Raw genomic sequence first — 16997 nt, 5'->3', positions numbered from 1 at the left:
TAACTTTTGCAAATGTCACACCGATAGCATTTTTAATGCAATGTGTTGTATTTACGTGACTTAGATGTATTGATATTACAAATAACAATGGCTTTTAATTTTTGTTTAATAATCAATACTTAAATAAAAGTTATTGTAATTTATAATGGCAATAGCTTAAACTTTTGAAAATAACTTTCGTGAAGATTATGTTCAGTGTATTTTATTGTGACGAAAATCCAAGAACAGAAGTGAAATATCATCTTTTTGTGACATTTGTAATAAAGCTTGTAACATTGAGAGAACATATTAGAACCAGTTGTTGAATGGTTGCACAGATTGATTGCTTTGGTGGCGCTGAGTGATGTTGTGGTGGCGACCAGTGATGCTGTGGCATTCAGTGATGTTGTGGTGCCCTGGAGTGATGCTGTGGTGATGCGATAGAGTGAGTGCGATAGATAGAGTGAGTGCGATAGAGGGAGGGTGATAGAGGGAGGGCGATAGATAGAGGGAGGGCGATAGAGGGAGGGTGATAGATAGAGGAAAGGTGATAGAGGGCGATAGACAGAATGAGGGCGATAGATAGGGTGATAGATAAAGGTCGATAGATAGAGTGAGGGGCGATAGAAAGAGTGAGGGGCGATAGATAGAGTGAGGGCGATAGTGTAATTAGGTGGTGTGTCATTATAGGGCACTGAGTGGTATTTGGAGTGTATGCTGCATTGAGTGCAGTGTAATTATGTGGCGTGTAACTATGTGGTACTGAGTGGTATTTGGAGTGTATGTTGCATGGAGTGCAATGTAATTATGTAGCATGTAATTATGTGGCACTGAGTGTCAGTTTATGTTATTTATTAAGCGCACTTCAAACTGTTACTAGTAAATGGTAAGTTTGTGGCATTAAGTTGCTCTGGTTGAAGGGCACAGATCTTGTAGCGTCTGATGTCACTGCGCAGCCTTCAGGCGCTGCGGTGACAGACAAGCCTCGGAGTGCGACAAAGCCACGTTTATTCGCAAGGGTTTTCATCTAGATTTCTGGGATTCTGGGCTTGGGAACAGAAGTCCACTTCCTCTCTAGAATTATTATTTTGTTTGTAGAATGGTTGAGTGGCCATGGCTCGTGGGAGGTCAGAGGTCGCTCAAGGCTTCATTGCGGGTATCACAGCTTAAGTTAGCAGCTTTCTCTGCTTAGTACATATTTTACAAACTTAGTGTAAATTGCTGCAGTGGTGCCAGCTCACAGTTCTCTCGCCCATACCTGCCTCAGATTCCAGCGGCTGGCACACGGTGATGTCTCTCGGCAGGCCTGGTGTTGGGCACCCAAGCACGCCTGGTTGTTGGTACTCTGCTTCTGCAAGAGTGGTTTCTTCCGCTGCACAAGCAGAACCCGCCGGGGATCCCGATGCCCTGGACACCACAGCGTTTTAGGGAGCTGCTTCCTGTCTTCTATGTGACCAATGGACTATTGCTCTCCCAGTGAAAAATGTGTATTAATATATATTCGAGTGGCATAGGTCAGTGGGTGGATAAAAAAGCTCTTGATAAGTCGGCGGTTGCGCACGTTCCCGGGGAAGAGGGCAGCAGCTGGACTCCGCCTGCAGCACTCACATTCCGCCTGAAGGACCCACCTGGTCCTGAGACCGCATCTTTATCCTGGTCCTGTGAGTGCTGCTCCAAAGCTGGCCACGTGAGTGCAGCTCGTGCTTGGTCCCAAGGATGCAGCTGCTATTGAGAGTGCAGTTTCAGCTTGACCCAGTGACTGCAACTCCAGTCTAGTCCTGTGAGTGCAGCTCCACGTTTGTCCTGTGAATGCGCATCCGCATCCAGCCTGGTCCTGTGAGCGTTGCCCCGCCTGGTCTGGTGAGTGCAGATGTACCTTGGCACTATGATTGCACTTCCAGCCTGGTCATTTGAGTGCAGTTGCACCTTTGTACTGTGAGTGCAGCTCTACAATGGCACTGTGAATGCACTTCCAGCCTGGTACTGCCAGTGCAAGTCCTCTCAGATCCTGCAAGCGCAGCATCACCCTGGTCTTGTGAGTGCAGCACGCGCCAGGTCCGGTGAGTGCAGTCCCAGTCAGGTCATGTGAGTGCAGCTCCTGCAAGGTTCAGCGAGTGCGCATCCAGCCTTGTCCTGGGAGTGCTGCTCCATCCAAGGCTTGTGAGTGCAGCTGCACCCTGGTCCTGTGAGTGAAATCTATCTTGTTCTGCGAGTGCCGCATCCGCCTGGTCCGGTGAGTGCAGCTAGTGCCAGGTCATTGAGTGCAGCTGGTGCCAGGTCCGGCGAGTACTGCTCTAGCCTGGTCCTGCGAGTGCAGCCCCTTCAAGGTCTGCTGAATGCAGCCCCTGTCTGGTCCTGCGAGGGCAGCACGGGCCTGGTCCTGTGGGTGCAGCCCTTACAAGGTCCGGTGATGTCTTCTCCAGCCTCACCCTGTCAGTGCTGCTGCAGCCTGGTCCTCCTGGTCCTGTCAGTGCAGCTCCGGCAGGAGGTGGACACAGGCAGCCACTCCACAGAGACAAGGCCGATCTGTGTGTCCAGAGAGCACCGCCTAAATATTCAGCATAACATGCCTGCCCGACACGGTTTCGTTTATTCTAGCATTTAAAATGGCCTCCTTCATCTTCACTGTTCGCACAAGAAACTCTCTCCTCAGAACAAACACACGCATAGAATGGTTACACAAAACACAAAATCTGCTAATAGGGCGGGGGTGCGAGTGCACACGCACACACCACCCATATCCCAGGAAACTAATGTTCTCCCTTCCTTCTCTCTCCCACGCAAAAGCACACATATGCTTGTTAGTACGATCACACATGACCAGTGCTTCAAATGGGCAGGTAGTACTGTCTGACACAGAGTACCTGCACTTCTCAGCACCGCTGCCATACATATAATGGAGGAGTGCTGGCACTTCTCAGCACCGCTGCCATACATTTAGTGGGGGGAGTAGCTGCACTTCTTAGCACCACTGCCATACATGTAATGGGGGAGTAGCTGCACTTCTTAGCACCGCTGCCATACATTTAATGTGAGAGTAGCTGCACTACTCTGCACAGCTGCCATACATTGAATGGAGATTATCGTCACGTCTCAGTAGCAAACAGGTCTCTAAACATTGAATATCTGCACTTCTACTACACAAGACTCATGCGCTCGCCCGTAGGGTGGCCTCCGTACCCCGCTCTCATGCACAGAAGGGCCATAGACCGTCTCGCACACACTTCTCTGGTAGGGTGGTTAGGTCAGGCAAAAACATGCGCCTCAATTGGTGGTCACGGCGCTAACACTGCAGATTGCCGCGCAGAAAAGCAGGCTCGAGGCAGAGCTACTGTACACCGTACCAATAAAAGGTGTCAGGAGCTCTCGGGCCCTAAGTGCTTTCTGGCGGCCTTGGATAAACAGGCCCTGTGGGAGGTAAACGCGTTCACAGCCCTCTGCGTCACACGATCCACACAACCCTGGGCGCGGAACGGCTGCTGAGGCCCCCACACCTCACACTCCGGCACACACAGGGCTGCGACAGACGGACAGGTGGAATATGGAAGTGTGTTTTATCGTCAAAACTGTCCTGATCACCAACCAGACAAGCACGCTGCCCCATCACAGTGTGCGGGCCTCTCTTTCCTCGCTCAGGTGCAGCGCCGGGTATTTTCAGCACCCCTCTCACACACCCAAAAGCCACACAGCGGTGTTCAAAGAAATCCTAAATAAGTAAAGTGACTCGTGGTAGAGTCAGGGTCGAGTTTCTCCGGAAGGTGGGGCGCGACACCAGCGCATGGCACCCGGAAAGGAGTTTACTCTGCACAGCACGACGACCGCCTCCTCAGCACTACAGATGAACAGCGAGCCACAGAGATGCCAAGTGAAAGCCCAGGGGAGGGAGGGGGGCAGGGCCTAGATGTAGGGCAAACCTGTCCCCGCCCAAGAAAAGCGAGAGCAGCGGCAGAAAGTGAAAATAACAAGCTGCGGTGGGGGCAGGAGCGCGCCACCCGGTACGAGACTCCTGGCCCGTTATTACAGCGTTGGGTGAACTCTCGACCCGCGAGAGAAGGGCGGCGGTGAGCAGAGACACCTTGCTCGGCTGCGGTCGGGAGTCGGATTAAAGCACATGACCGGCAGCAGCAGAGGGCAAGCTCGCTGTCTACTGAAGTGGTGAGTATCCGGCGGAATCAACCCACAAACCCACCCAACCCCTACAGGATTACCCGCTGAGGGCTCTGCCTAAATGAAACACGACGAAGCGTGCGTTTGCAGCCCGCCTGCGCATAAAAATGAAAGTGAAACTTTAGAAGCAAGCGAGAACAATGAAACTTTAGGAGCAAGCGCATCTTCAAAAGCGCGTCCACAGACCCCAATCAGCACGTGCCCCGGTCTGTACCACTTGGCAGGCAAGTCAATCACAATAGACCTCGCTGGCGACAGCGCTTTCGCGCTGCATCACCAGCGAGACCTAAAAATGGATGTTTCAGAGCAGGTATAACCATGATACCATTGTTTGGCCTCTAAAACGACCACCACAAATCTGAAAGTGAGGGTGCACACACTTGACAGAGTGAAGGCACAGGAGGGAGGAAGAAATGCGTTACTTACCTGTAACTGCAGTTATCCAGTATTAGTGTCTTTCATAGATTCACATGCCTGAATCATTCCCCGTCGTCGAGACGGGAGCCTCCGGTACATAAAAAAGTAATGTCCTAAGACATACATAAAGAGAATAGGTCTAAGGGTCTAACCTTAGTAACCTATCTAGGTCCTTATGCAGGAAGGACCAAATAGAGTAGGCTCCAGGGTCCCACCTTGGTAGCCTATCTGTGTCCTTTTGTAAAAAAAGGACCAAAACAAAAGGAACAACCAATCAGCTACTACCTCCCTCTAGAACCTTCCTGTGAGGAGCCTCAGTCTCTCAGATTTTCGTACGCACCAAGTTGGATAGGTGTAAACCTGTAGAGAGAGGTGAGTCCTTCCAGGGGAGGCGGGAGGGTGCATGTGAATCTATGAAAGACACTAATACTGGATAACTGCAGTTACAGGTAAGTAACGCATTTCTTATCCAGTATTTGGGTGTCTTTCATAGATTCACATGCCTGAATCAGAGTAGCAAGCAATACAATATGCACATTCTGTGAAGATACAGACAGTATATTACTGCAAGAAATGAACATTTGTGACTGTAGGAAAAAAACAACAGCATACAATGTCATGCAGAATCTAGTAACAAAGAAATGTGCATACCAGTCAAGGATGGTGGGAAGTAGGAGGGCTCACCTCACTGGAATAGATGGCGAAGCACTGCTCTGCCCACTGCTGCGTCTTTCGTCAGCTCAGCGTCCAAGCAGTAGTGCCTGGTGAAGGTATGCGGGGACTTCCAGGTCGCCGCTCTACATATGTCTAGGAGTGGCACTCCAGCAAATAGTGCCGCAGACGTAGACATGGCTCTGGTGGAGTGGGCTTTGGCCCGTGAGTCCAGAGGTCTTCCTGCCTTCTCGTGGCAGAGAGTTATGGCTGAGGAGATCCATCGTGATATGCTCTGTTTAGTTAAGGGCATGCCTTTCCTAGGCCTGCTGAATGCGACAAAGAGTTGGGATGACTTCCTGAATTGTCTTGTTCTGTCAAGATAGAATTTTAGGCATCTTTGAAGGTCTAGAGAGTGCAGTGATCTCTCAGCCGGGGTAGATGGGTTCGGAAAGAATGATTTAAGAACCACCGGCTCATTAAGATGGAAGTCCGAAGGGACTTTGGGTATGAAACGTGGGTTGGTACGCAGGATGACTCTGTCCTCCTTGAATTGAAGGAATGGGTCCTGGACGGAAAGGGCCTGTAGCTCGCCTACTCTTCTGGCCGAGGTCAGAGCAAGTAGGAGGGCTGTCTTCCACGACAGGAATTTTATGTCAGACTTGTGGATAGGTTCGAAGGGATGTTTCATCAGCTGGTGAAGAACTATGTTGAGCTGCCACGTTGGAGGGACAGGTTTTGGTCTAGGGAAGGACCTAAAGAGGCCTTTCAGAAATTGCTTAATGAGTCTGTCCGCCCACAGAGAGGGGCCCCTAGAAGTTCGAGTGAACCTAGAAATCGCTGCCAAGTGGACCTTGATGGACGCATGGGCCAGGCCTGAGTGCGCCAGGTGTAGAAGGTATGGCAGGAGTTGTTGGGGAGTGACCCGGAAGGGGTGTAGACCCTCCTTTTCACACCAGATGCAGAAGCGTTTCCACTTGAGAGTATAGGTCTTTTTTGTGCTGTTAGCTCTGGCGTTGGACAGGACATCTTTGCACTCTTGTGGGATGTTTAGATGGCTGAACTCACGGTAGTCAGGAGCCAGGCTGACAATTTCAGAGGGCCCAGGTTCGGGTGGAGAACCTGCCCGTGAGACATCGTGAGCAGGGTTGGGTGACTGTGAAGACGAAGAGGTGGGTGGACGGATAGACGGTGGAGCTCCGTGTACCAGTGCTGCCTCGGCCAGGATGGGGCGATGAGGATTAGAGTGCAGGGCTCCGATTTCATTTTCCTGATTACTCTGGGTATCAGTGGGAATGGCGGAAAGGCGTAAGCAAACACGTTCTGCCAAGCTATTGAAAATGCATTCCCTAGAGTTCCTGGTTGGGGAAGCCTGCTTGCGAAGCTTGGGCATCTGGCGTTCTCCCTGGTGGCGAAGAGGTCTATCTGTGGTGTCCCCCACTTCGTGAAGATGTGGTTCAATGCACTCTCGTCTAACTCCCATTCGTGGGATAGGGACTGTTCTCTGCTGAGGGCGTCCGCCAGGACATTGTCCTTGCCTGGAACGTATTCGGCTTTGAGGGTGATGCCATGTTGTAGAAGCCAGTTCCAAACTCTCTGAGATTCTCGAGAGAGAGATAGCGAGCGCGTCCCACCCTGTTTGTTCAGGTAGTGCATAGTCGTGGTGTTGTCCGTCCTGACTAGCACTGGGGAGTTTCTGATGCGCGGGAGGAACGATTGGAGCGCCAGGAAGACCGCCCGTAGCTCTAGAATGTTGATGTGGAGCTTGGACTCCTGTGGCGACCATTTTCCGTTGGTCTGCAGTTCTTGTAGGACTGCACCCCAGCCCTCCAAGGATGCATCCGTGGTGATGATATGTGGTTGCGCCGGAAGCAGGAACGGTAGTCCTTGCGACAGGTGTTTGTCTGAAGTCCACCATTGTAGACTGTTGATTAGATGTTGAGTGACTCGTAAGCGGTCCTCGAAGGATCCCTTCGCTTGTGTCCATTGTTTTGACAGTTCTTCCTGAAGGGGGCGCATTTTTAGGCGGCAGTGAGGGATGAGAAGGATACATGACGACATCATGCCAAGGAGCGATTTGAAGAGGCGGACGGTCAGAGACTGTTTGGATGCCACTGACTTGGCCAAGGAGATGAGTTTCGACTTTCTCTCCTGTGATGGAAAGGCCTTCGTGCAATCCGTGTCCAGGGTAGCTCCTAGGAAGGTGATGACTCGAGCTGGTGTCAGGGATGACTTTTCCCTGTTGAGGGTCAGTCCAAGGCGGCGGAAAAGATGCAGACAGGCGCTGGAAGATGCAGCTGCGGCTGCTCTCGACGGAGCTTTTACCAGCCAGTCGTCCAGGTAAGGGAAGACCTGGTGTCCCTGCTGGCGGAGATAGGCTGCGACCGGAGAAAGGCATTTCGTAAAGATCCTTGGAGCAGATTTGAGGCCGAAGGGGAGTACGCGGAATTGGTAGTGTATCCCTGCGACTGCAAACCTTAGGAACTTTCTGTGACCCTTGAGGATAGGGATGTGGTAATAGGCGTCCTGTAGGTCGAGTGATGTCATGTAATCGCCTTTTTCCAGGAGTCCCAGGATCTCCTGTAGCGTGACCATTCGAAACGATTGCTTCTTGAGGAACACGTTGAGGGCTCTTAAGTCGAGAATTGGACGCCATTTCTTCCCCTTCTTGTGGATGAGGAAGAAGTGGGAATAGAAGCCCTCCCCCATCTGGGCGTGTGGAACTTTTTCTATCGCGCCTTTCTGGAGCATGGATGTTAGTTCTTGCCGAAGCAGCCGCAGGTGTCTGTGAGGACGCTTGACAGGTGGTGTCTGAGGAGGGTTTGAGAGGAATTCTAGAGAGTGGCCGAATTGAAGGAGTTGTAGAACCCACCGGTCTGTCGTTATTTGCCGCCAGTTTTGAAGGTAAAAGGAAAGCTTCCCTCCAAGTCGCAAGGGAAGCGATGGTGGAGGGGCTGGCCAATTGGAAAAGTCATTGTCGATTGCCTGCTGGTCTCTTCTGTCCTTTCCCTCTGTAGGACGATTTATTGAAGGAGGACTGACGTCCCGACTGGTTTTGGCGCTGTTGAAATTGCGTTTTACCCTGAGAGTAAGAGTAAGAGGACTTGTTTTGATAAGATCCTCTATAGGAGGATTGTCCCCTCCCCCTGTTGGCACGAAAGGACTGAGTGCGAGATTGCAGAGTGCCCAGGGCTCTGGCTGTGTCAGTGTCCTTTTTAATTGCAGTGAGGGCTTCGTCAATCTTCTCGCCGAATAGGTGATCGCCATCATAGGGCATATCTAAGATCTTGGTCTGGACCTCCTGTCTGAAAGAGGTGGCTTTAAGCCAGCCTTGGCGTCGCAGGACAGCGGCTCCCGCCAGCTGTCTGAATCCAGTCATGGCCACGTCAATGGCGCAGTCTATCAGTTCTGAGGCCGATGTTTGGCCCTCAAGGAGGAGCGAGTGTGCCTCCGCTTTAGCATCTTCCGGCAGGTCGGCAATGTAGGGCGCGATGTCCGCCCAGAGTTGGCGGTTGTAACGCCCAAGAAGGGCGATGGAATTGGCAATTTTCACCGTTGTCGCAGAGGTAGTGGAAAAGCGTTTCCCAACTGCATCTAACTTCCTGCCTTCTTTATCTGGTGGTGTCGATAAAGGTGATGCAGGGTTACGCGAGTTCTTCTGCGCCGCCTGGGTGACCACAGAGTCCGCCTTGGGGTGACCCGTGAGGCATGCTGGAGCTGAAGACGTAGCTCTGTACTTTTTATCCAGTTTGGGTACGATTACCTGTAGGGAAGCTGGAGATTGCATGAGCTGCTTGCCCTGTTTGAGTAGATAATCAATGATCGGAATCGATCTAGTAGTTTTCTTAGTTGGTTCTTTAAAGTCATAGAGGAAACATTCAGTTTCCTGAGATTCCATTGACATATGGAACCTTTTGGCAGCCCTTTCCATGAGGTTATGGAAACCTCCAATATCAGCAGGTGGAGACTCAGAAGATTGTGGCTCCGGAGAGGCTGGAGAGTGAGTAACATAGTCCTGGTCCGCATCCACGTCCGTATCATCATCTCGGACTTCCCCTTCTTCATGTTCTCTGTCCTCTTCCTCGGACGAGATAGGGTCTTGAGCAGGGTCCTGTGTCCTAGGAAGGACCAGTGGAGGGGGCCTAGGTCTTGTCCCTTGTGCAGGAACGGGCACAGATGGCTGCGGGGTTGGTGGGACAGTAGGGGTGGCTTTCTGCGGAAACCGCAGTTTGTAGTCTTGGACGAGAAAGCTCAAGTCTGCAACCAAGGAGGCCGGCAAGCACACCATTGGGGTCACCTGGGTGTGGACTTGGGTAGGCACTACTGGAGGGGTCGATTCCTCAACCTCCTGCTCTTCGTCCGTACTCTGGCACTTGACAATTAGGTCGGAAGGACTAGTGGCTTGGGTAAACTCCTCCTCCTCCTCCGGCTCCTGGTCCTGTAAGAAGCAGGATGGTGTCAGCTGTTGGACCTTACTAGGTGAGGTCATCTCCGGAGTGATCTGCCTTTTGGTGATCCTAATGGAGACATGGGAAGTCTGAGCGTCCATTGCGTGTGACAAGAGCTCGGATTCTTTCCAGGTACCAGTAGCCGTCGGTATAGTCTTCGTCGACGGTGCATCCGTCGACGACCCTCTCGTCGACGGAGCTTTAAGCAGCGTTTCCTTCGTCGACTGCTTCGTCGTCGGCGCCGCCGTCGACGGAGCGCCCTTCGTCGACGGAGTGTCCCTCGTCGACGGCTTCGTCGACGGTGTGACTTTCGTCGACGGTGTCGTCGTCGACGTCTTCGTCGACGGTGCTGTCGTCGACGCCCTCGTCGACGGTGCCGTCGTCGATGTCCTCGTCGACGGTCTTGTCGTCGACGGTGCGGAGGATGAAATCGGTCGTCCTGCTGACGACGAGTAGGTTAGAGTCGTCGATGAGGAGGACGCCGACGATGCCATCGTCGTCGATACCGTCGTCGTCGATGTTGAGACGGTTTTAGGCGATGAGGTGGTCGCCGATTGCGCCGTCGTCACCGTAAGCAGTGGTTGCTTCCTAGGGACAGGAAGGTCCTTGCTAGATACGGCAGGCTTGCCCTCTGAAGCCTTTTTAGACCTCTTAGGAGGGGTCGCTGAGTGGCCAGGCGAGGAAGCCCTAGGCCTCTTCAGGGAAAGTTGTGAGGCGACCGACATGCTCCCACCCTCGGAAATGAGGTCGGTCGGTTTGTCTTTGAGCCTGTTCAGCCAGATAAGAAGTCTCCCTTCCCGGTCTTTCTGGGTTTTGACGGAGAACTTACGGCAAATCTTGCAGTCGATGGTCTTGTGGTGAGGGTAGAGGCAATACAGGCATTCCTCATGTTCGTCGTCCACGTGGAGCCTTAGTTTACCACAGGAGGCACAGGGACGGAAAAGTGCTCTTTTCTTGACGTCAGCCATAGTAGAAAGTCGAAAAAACTGTGAAGTTTGGAGAAAATACGATATTCCTGAGGAGAACTCAGGTGGAGACTCCCTAGCACAACGTGCGGTAGAAAATCTGAGAGACTGAGGCTCCTCACAGGAAGGTTCTAGAGGGAGGTAGTAGCTGATTGGTTGTTCCTTTTGTTTTGGTCCTTTTTTTACAAAAGGACACAGATAGGCTACCAAGGTGGGACCCTGGAGCCTACTCTATTTGGTCCTTCCTGCATAAGGACCTAGATAGGTTACTAAGGTTAGACCCTTAGACCTATTCTCTTTATGTATGTCTTAGGACATTACTTTTTTATGTACCGGAGGCTCCCGTCTCGACGACGGGGAATGATTCAGGCATGTGAATCTATGAAAGACACCCAAATACTGGATAAAGAATGCTATGATGGGAATTAATAGTAAGGAGGCTGTTTTTATTGCACTCCGCACTTTCATTATGCCAATTCAAACATGTATATCGCGAGGAGGCTGTGGGTTAGAAGTGATAGCAGCATGGTTGACTGACCTGCACTGTTAAGAAACCTTAAAAAAACACCGTATAATAAAAACACTTATAACGTACAGAACCTTAGGTCTTACAAGACAACCCTTCCGTGCTGTGCCATTTTCCAAGCCTTCGTTCAGTTCAGGAGGAAGCCTGTACTGGAGAAATAAATCTTGCAATGTTTCCCGGGTCTATTTTTCTGGAGTCACAAGTGCAAATAAAATACTTATGCATTAGGCCTCCTGGGGTAGCCCTCTTCGGCCAATGTCTGAAATGTCACTCATATTTTAGATGGACTAAAGTGCTATAATTTGGAGTTTTATTCGATGTAGCCGTTTTGTTGGTGCATTAGTTTATTAGCAAAAGGGATGAACTTTCACAGCAGCTACAGCTGAAGACAGCTGTGCATTCTCAACCTGCAATGCAAGGATTAAAAGATCCCCAGCTACTTGACTTACCATTGCTGGGACGAGCCCACTCCTGGAAAGCCTTACGCTGTAGTGCAGTGGATGATGGTGACAAAAAACACAAATCCCCTCACTATGCAATGTATCTATGTATGTATCTCCATCTAGAGCCTCTGCCATCGCCATTCCTGAAAGCATTGCAGTTTCATAAGCAGCAGCATTACCCTACCTGTAAATTCCAACATAGAACACTTGCTAGGGTGGAGCTTTAGCATTAGAGTTCCAAGTCGGTTGCTGGCAAGGGGACTAAATCGTATCTAGCGGCTGCTGAATAGATCTACCAAATCTGAATCCAGTTTGGAGCACCTCGTTACATATTGCTCCTCTCTTCACCACCCATGCTACTTTCGCTCACATACAGGCTTTTTTTCTCATCAAGTTTAACGGTGCAGCCTCACCCAAACAATGCCCTCGCAATGCTATGGTCTAATCCCGAGCCAATTTCCAGTAGGGATCAACTGTAAGTGCAAACTGACTAGCGTCCGTGGAACTGAAGTGGAACGCTTTTCAACTGCATGTGTACATGTACAAGAGCAAAATAACTTGCACCATTTCACTGCCTAATAGAATACATCTTTTGCACTGTGTTCCCCATGAGCTGGCGACTTGTGGACTTTAACTGACCAGGTCTTCTGCAAATACACCATCTCTCTTGGCCAGAGGTTTAAAAATGAAAAAGACCAGCGTGGAACATTGTGGGAACTGTAGGACGCAGTCATTAGAAAAATAGAGGAATGCATCTGGGTTGAGCAAGTAAGGCCATCCAGAGGATAGCTCATGTACAGCACTAGCACCGCCTTTATTGAGACACAGGAACAGTATCAACTTCATCCACAAGATGGCATTGTTTGTCATGATTTTGAAATGGAGCAAGAACTGCAGTATTTGTTTGAATGCCAAACAATTAAATAGTCTCATAAAAAAACTATTTGGAACAAATCACTTAGGAAATAAGACAGCAAAATTCGTGGTTGCATGTGAATCTATGAACAATGAAAATGTTTATGTTTGTGAAAGTTTTGAAAATTGTCATTATTTAAACATAAGAAAATGTGAATGTAATAAAAAGAAAAGCACACAGTTACAGGAACACATTTTACTGCATTGTAGCTCTATGGAAAGCCAGTCCGATAAATATAAACACTATACAGGGCTTAAAGGCAGTCTCCCAATTCCGCAAAAAGCGGATTTTACAAAGAAAACAATGCAAAAATATTTACAATGGAAGACGAAGCCAGATAATTAAGCTCAACTTTAAAACTTATCTGTGAAGCAAGAATAGCAAAAATAATGAACAGTATCAACCATGTTTTCAGTTTGTAAAGAAAAACAATGTCCAATAACAAATTAAATTTAAATTAAATTTACAGGACAAAAAACATTGTTTTATCATTGGTATTTCCATACTATACAGCAGAGTAAACTGGTAGCTGGAAGAGAAAATATAGTTACTGATATGTATGACATATTTTGAAAATGTTTTCCAGCACAATACTGAAGAAATTAGCACTCATTGTAAACTAGATAGAAAGATTGCATATTCATTATGCCACGCCTGCTAACTCTTCTTAACTATGAGGTTACCCACTGTTCAGCATTTGAATTTATTATACTGGTACCATTAGATCAGTGCTCTATATTGTGCAGTGGGCAGCCTTGGGACCACAAAAATGATCAAAAGATGGCACAACTTAATACAATAGAAAATATTAAGCTATCTGTACCAGCAATTTATGCAAACAAAAACAATGACATTTTATTTTTTAAATAAATAGTAAACTGTATACAACAGCTGCAGTCAGTGACAGCAGTGAGAACTAAGTGTGTACCGTACTCCACAATTTACATGTGCTTGTCAACTCTGCAAAATAAACCTTGGTGACCAGAGAAATTATGGAACAAAGCTAGTTAACATGGGCTCTGCGGCCAGGTATTCCTGTAGAGCTTTAGAGAAATGACATTCTGGAAGGAAGAAATAAAAATAGTACCAACAGAAAATAACAACCCTGGGTAAACTTTAGTCTCAAATACACATAAAAGGGAAATGACAATGTAATGAAGCTAAACTAGCGAGAGCACTTGAGGACAATGTATCCAGACATGATCTGGCAGTGGAAACCCAGAGTGTTAGTGTGCTCCATTCTTCTGAAATGAGAATAGACTGCCACAGCTCAACAAGCCACAACCACAGGAAAACAATTCTGCTTTCAAGTGCCAAAAGAACTGAACAGTTGGTTAGAACAAAATCCTTCTGTCACAAATCAACCACGGCCTGGTGGCTGGGAAGGAGAAGGCACGTGGGCTAGAGATTAATGCACCATCTGAAGGCCCTCATACACAACCAGAACCATGAAGCTCGTGGTGCTAACATAACTTCATATTTTCAGAACAAAAGACTACAACAGCTTGTAGCAAGTCAATATTAAATTATATTCTAGGGCCATGTTTCACACTTCACACTGGCAAACGTTGTACCTTGGAACTGGCAGGACAGGAAGAGTGTCCTATGTAATAAAACTTTGTTCAGACATAATTTGAACATTATGAGGCAGCGTCCGGTATGGGATGATGGAAATTAACAGCATGGCATGAATACATCTCTACTAGGATTTCTGCATATCAAAGTTTAAACAGATTCATTCAGCGTTTTTTTAAATTACACGCAAACGCGCCTTTCAGGTTTATAAAGACCACAGCAATGTTCAAATAAGAAATACTACAACCAAAAAAACAAGAGTAGATCATCTGTTCCACACCCGGTTTAGAAAATGTTTGACAAATAAAAATAGAGCCCACATCCGGTGTCTTTCCATTTAACCTACATCCAAACGGGATAGTAATGTACAGATTCTGCAGATTTTTCGGAATTCGTGAACAAAAGGAAAAAAAAGGGGAACTCAATAACGGATGCAATTCTTTCATGGACAGATCATGTTTAAATCCTGTTTAGCACATGATGCTATACAGAAACACGTTTTCTAGTAAATACCATCTGTTCACACTTAACATTCTTGTTCATGAATATAGAAGTTTCGAGGTCAAATGACTTGTATTAATATAATAGCCAAAAAAAACATCTATCATGTCAGATGGGACTGACTAGCATTCTTAAGTTAAAATACGATGACATTTTAAACTCTCAACATTTTTTTCACTAACATGTTTAACAATCACTTATTATTGTACCTGAAACCATATATTAAATATTGTACCATCAACTACAATCTGAGAATATATAAACTTCTTCTTTAACCCAATAAGGAAGAAAACTCATCTTCGGAATTCAAGTCTACATAAGCATGACAAAATTCCATCACCAAAACATTAATATTAATTAATTCACATATTTTGTCAGTCAAATGGCCTAGAACGCTGATCCAGATGGAAATTAAATTATCGTGGGTGTCCATTTGAATTCGGGTTCTGCTGACTACGAGATTTGAAGCGTCTGTACCAATGACATGAAATCCCGTATTTGCAGCAGAAAACCACAAAATGTTCTTCTTTCACCAAGGGTTTCCACAGAAATACAGTCAGTCTCCTAAAAAAAAAAAAAAGAAGGTAGTCATTAAAACGTATGCCATGAAAATCCAAATACTGATTCTGCTGAACAAAAACTGGGAACAGAAGGGGTCATTTACAACTATTGCCTTTTAGAGCGTCTGGCCACAGAGTTCTAAATGGCCAAAAAAGTGCACCTGAAATTAAAGTCAGAATTACTTAACCATCTAAACCAAAAAGGTCATGTTCAGAAGTACAAAAACAGGCGGTTCAACAATAGTAGATTTCCAACACTGACTGACCTTTTTAAAAGATAGATCTGATTTTATTTATTTCTCATTGCCGATAAGACTACTAATGGGATAGACATCTTTTTAGGCCCAAACAGACCACCGAGTTTTTAAATGAATTAGTTTTCTGCTGTTGTGGCTCTCCTGTTTAGTAGTGTTACACACAAAGTAAGTGAGCAAAATATTTGAGGCATGGTGCATACTTTCATGACTAACCGTACAATGCCAACACAAAGTTTTTTATTTTGAGTAGCAGATTTACCATGTTATGCTCGGATCATACTCTACAAAAACAAGGATTTGCAATGCAATAGGTCTCGCATTTACTTAAGTTTCAGCTATTAGCATTGTAACTGACAATGCCTTTCATTTGTTTTGATTTTAAAAACGAAGAAAAGGCATTGTCATTTACAATGCCAATAGCTTAAACTTGCGTAAATGCGAGACCTATTACATTGCAAATGCTTGTTTGCTTTTAGTTTGCCTAGTGGAAGCACGTAATGCTTGTACTTTCTGGGGCATATGATTAATTGAATGATTTCTGCACCCCAAATAACAAAGCACACCTGATGCGCAGACCTCTTTTTGTAGACCCAAAAATTAACATCCCAGCACCACCACCTAAGCGCCTGAGCCAGGAGCCAGGATTGGTAAATGTGCTCCGAAGTTTTAACGTGATTTAATGAGCTAAGAGACCCATGCAGTAATGTGTTACTTGTAGGTCACGGGTTCGGTTCTGCAGATGAAAAAATGAAGCACTTCTTAACTACGAACGATAAAAATGTTACACCAAACTGAAACCTTAAATTGAAACCAAACTGGAAACCAACATGAAATGGACTTGAAATTCCAACTCCCTCAGCGTGGTATACGGCGTTTTGCAGGGATTTCGGCTTGGCTGGGATCTGGTTGCTCTGCTTTTCAGACAACAATAACAAAGTGATGGGGAGAGGGCAGTCCAGACGGACGCTGAAGCTGAACAGCCACGGACACAAGCAAATGTAAAAAAAAAAAAAACTCACTGAAAGTCTGTGCATTGGATTTTGTGACTGTCCACAAACCAAAAAACAAGTATTAGCCTCACTGTCCATCCCTAGCAAGCTGCTGTTTGTATGTATGTTATAATAATTAGAGCATGAATTGCAAGCGTTCTACATCTTCTCTGCTTAGCAAGGCACTACGACACCAGACTTTTGGCGCTTGACGTATCACTCTGGATTGACAGGGCTGCAGAGTTAGAAGCGCAGCTGCGCCCCCTCCCCCCACGGTCCGAAAAGGAAAGGTTTGGAGAGTCCACTCAGAGGCGCTTGAGGGACGCTGACACCAGAAGAGCGGACGAGAGTTAAATCATATATGTCTGCTAAGTGCTGCCTCGACACCAGCAGAACTGCATGTTCACGCTAGGTACGTTTATTCAGGTGTGCGCTAATTTGTTTTAACGAAATCCACGGCACTGATTGATGAGCGAACACCCTCTCTGCTGAGAACAAAGCAATTAAAAACATCATAAAACGAGATATATTTCTAGATAGACAGACAGATCTGTATAATCCAATAAAATATCTAAGAGCCGCGCCCCAATGAGTACAGACTTT

At 47.3% G+C, this 16997-nt stretch overlaps 1 protein-coding gene across 5 annotated transcripts in view; it reads right to left on the bottom strand.

Annotated features, from left to right (window-relative positions):
• Positions 1-12582: 12582 nt before the first annotated feature.
• IRS4 (insulin receptor substrate 4) overlaps positions 12583-16997 on the bottom strand; it is a 54833-nt gene continuing 50418 nt past the window's right edge. For all 5 annotated transcript variants that reach the window (XM_086918462.1, XM_086918463.1, XM_086918459.1 and 2 more), the window contains one exon: positions 12583-15152. In XM_086918462.1, the coding sequence (XP_086774588.1) occupies positions 15145-15152 (8 nt within the window). In that variant the 3' untranslated portion in view covers positions 12583-15144. The remainder of the gene's footprint in view (positions 15153-16997) is intronic.

This window comes from Lissotriton vulgaris, chromosome 4_1 (genome assembly GCF_964263255.1).
Source record: "Lissotriton vulgaris chromosome 4_1, aLisVul1.2, whole genome shotgun sequence".
In the NCBI taxonomy this organism is placed as follows: domain Eukaryota; kingdom Metazoa; phylum Chordata; class Amphibia; order Caudata; family Salamandridae; genus Lissotriton; species Lissotriton vulgaris.
This window is presented reverse-complemented; position numbering and strand designations above follow the sequence as displayed.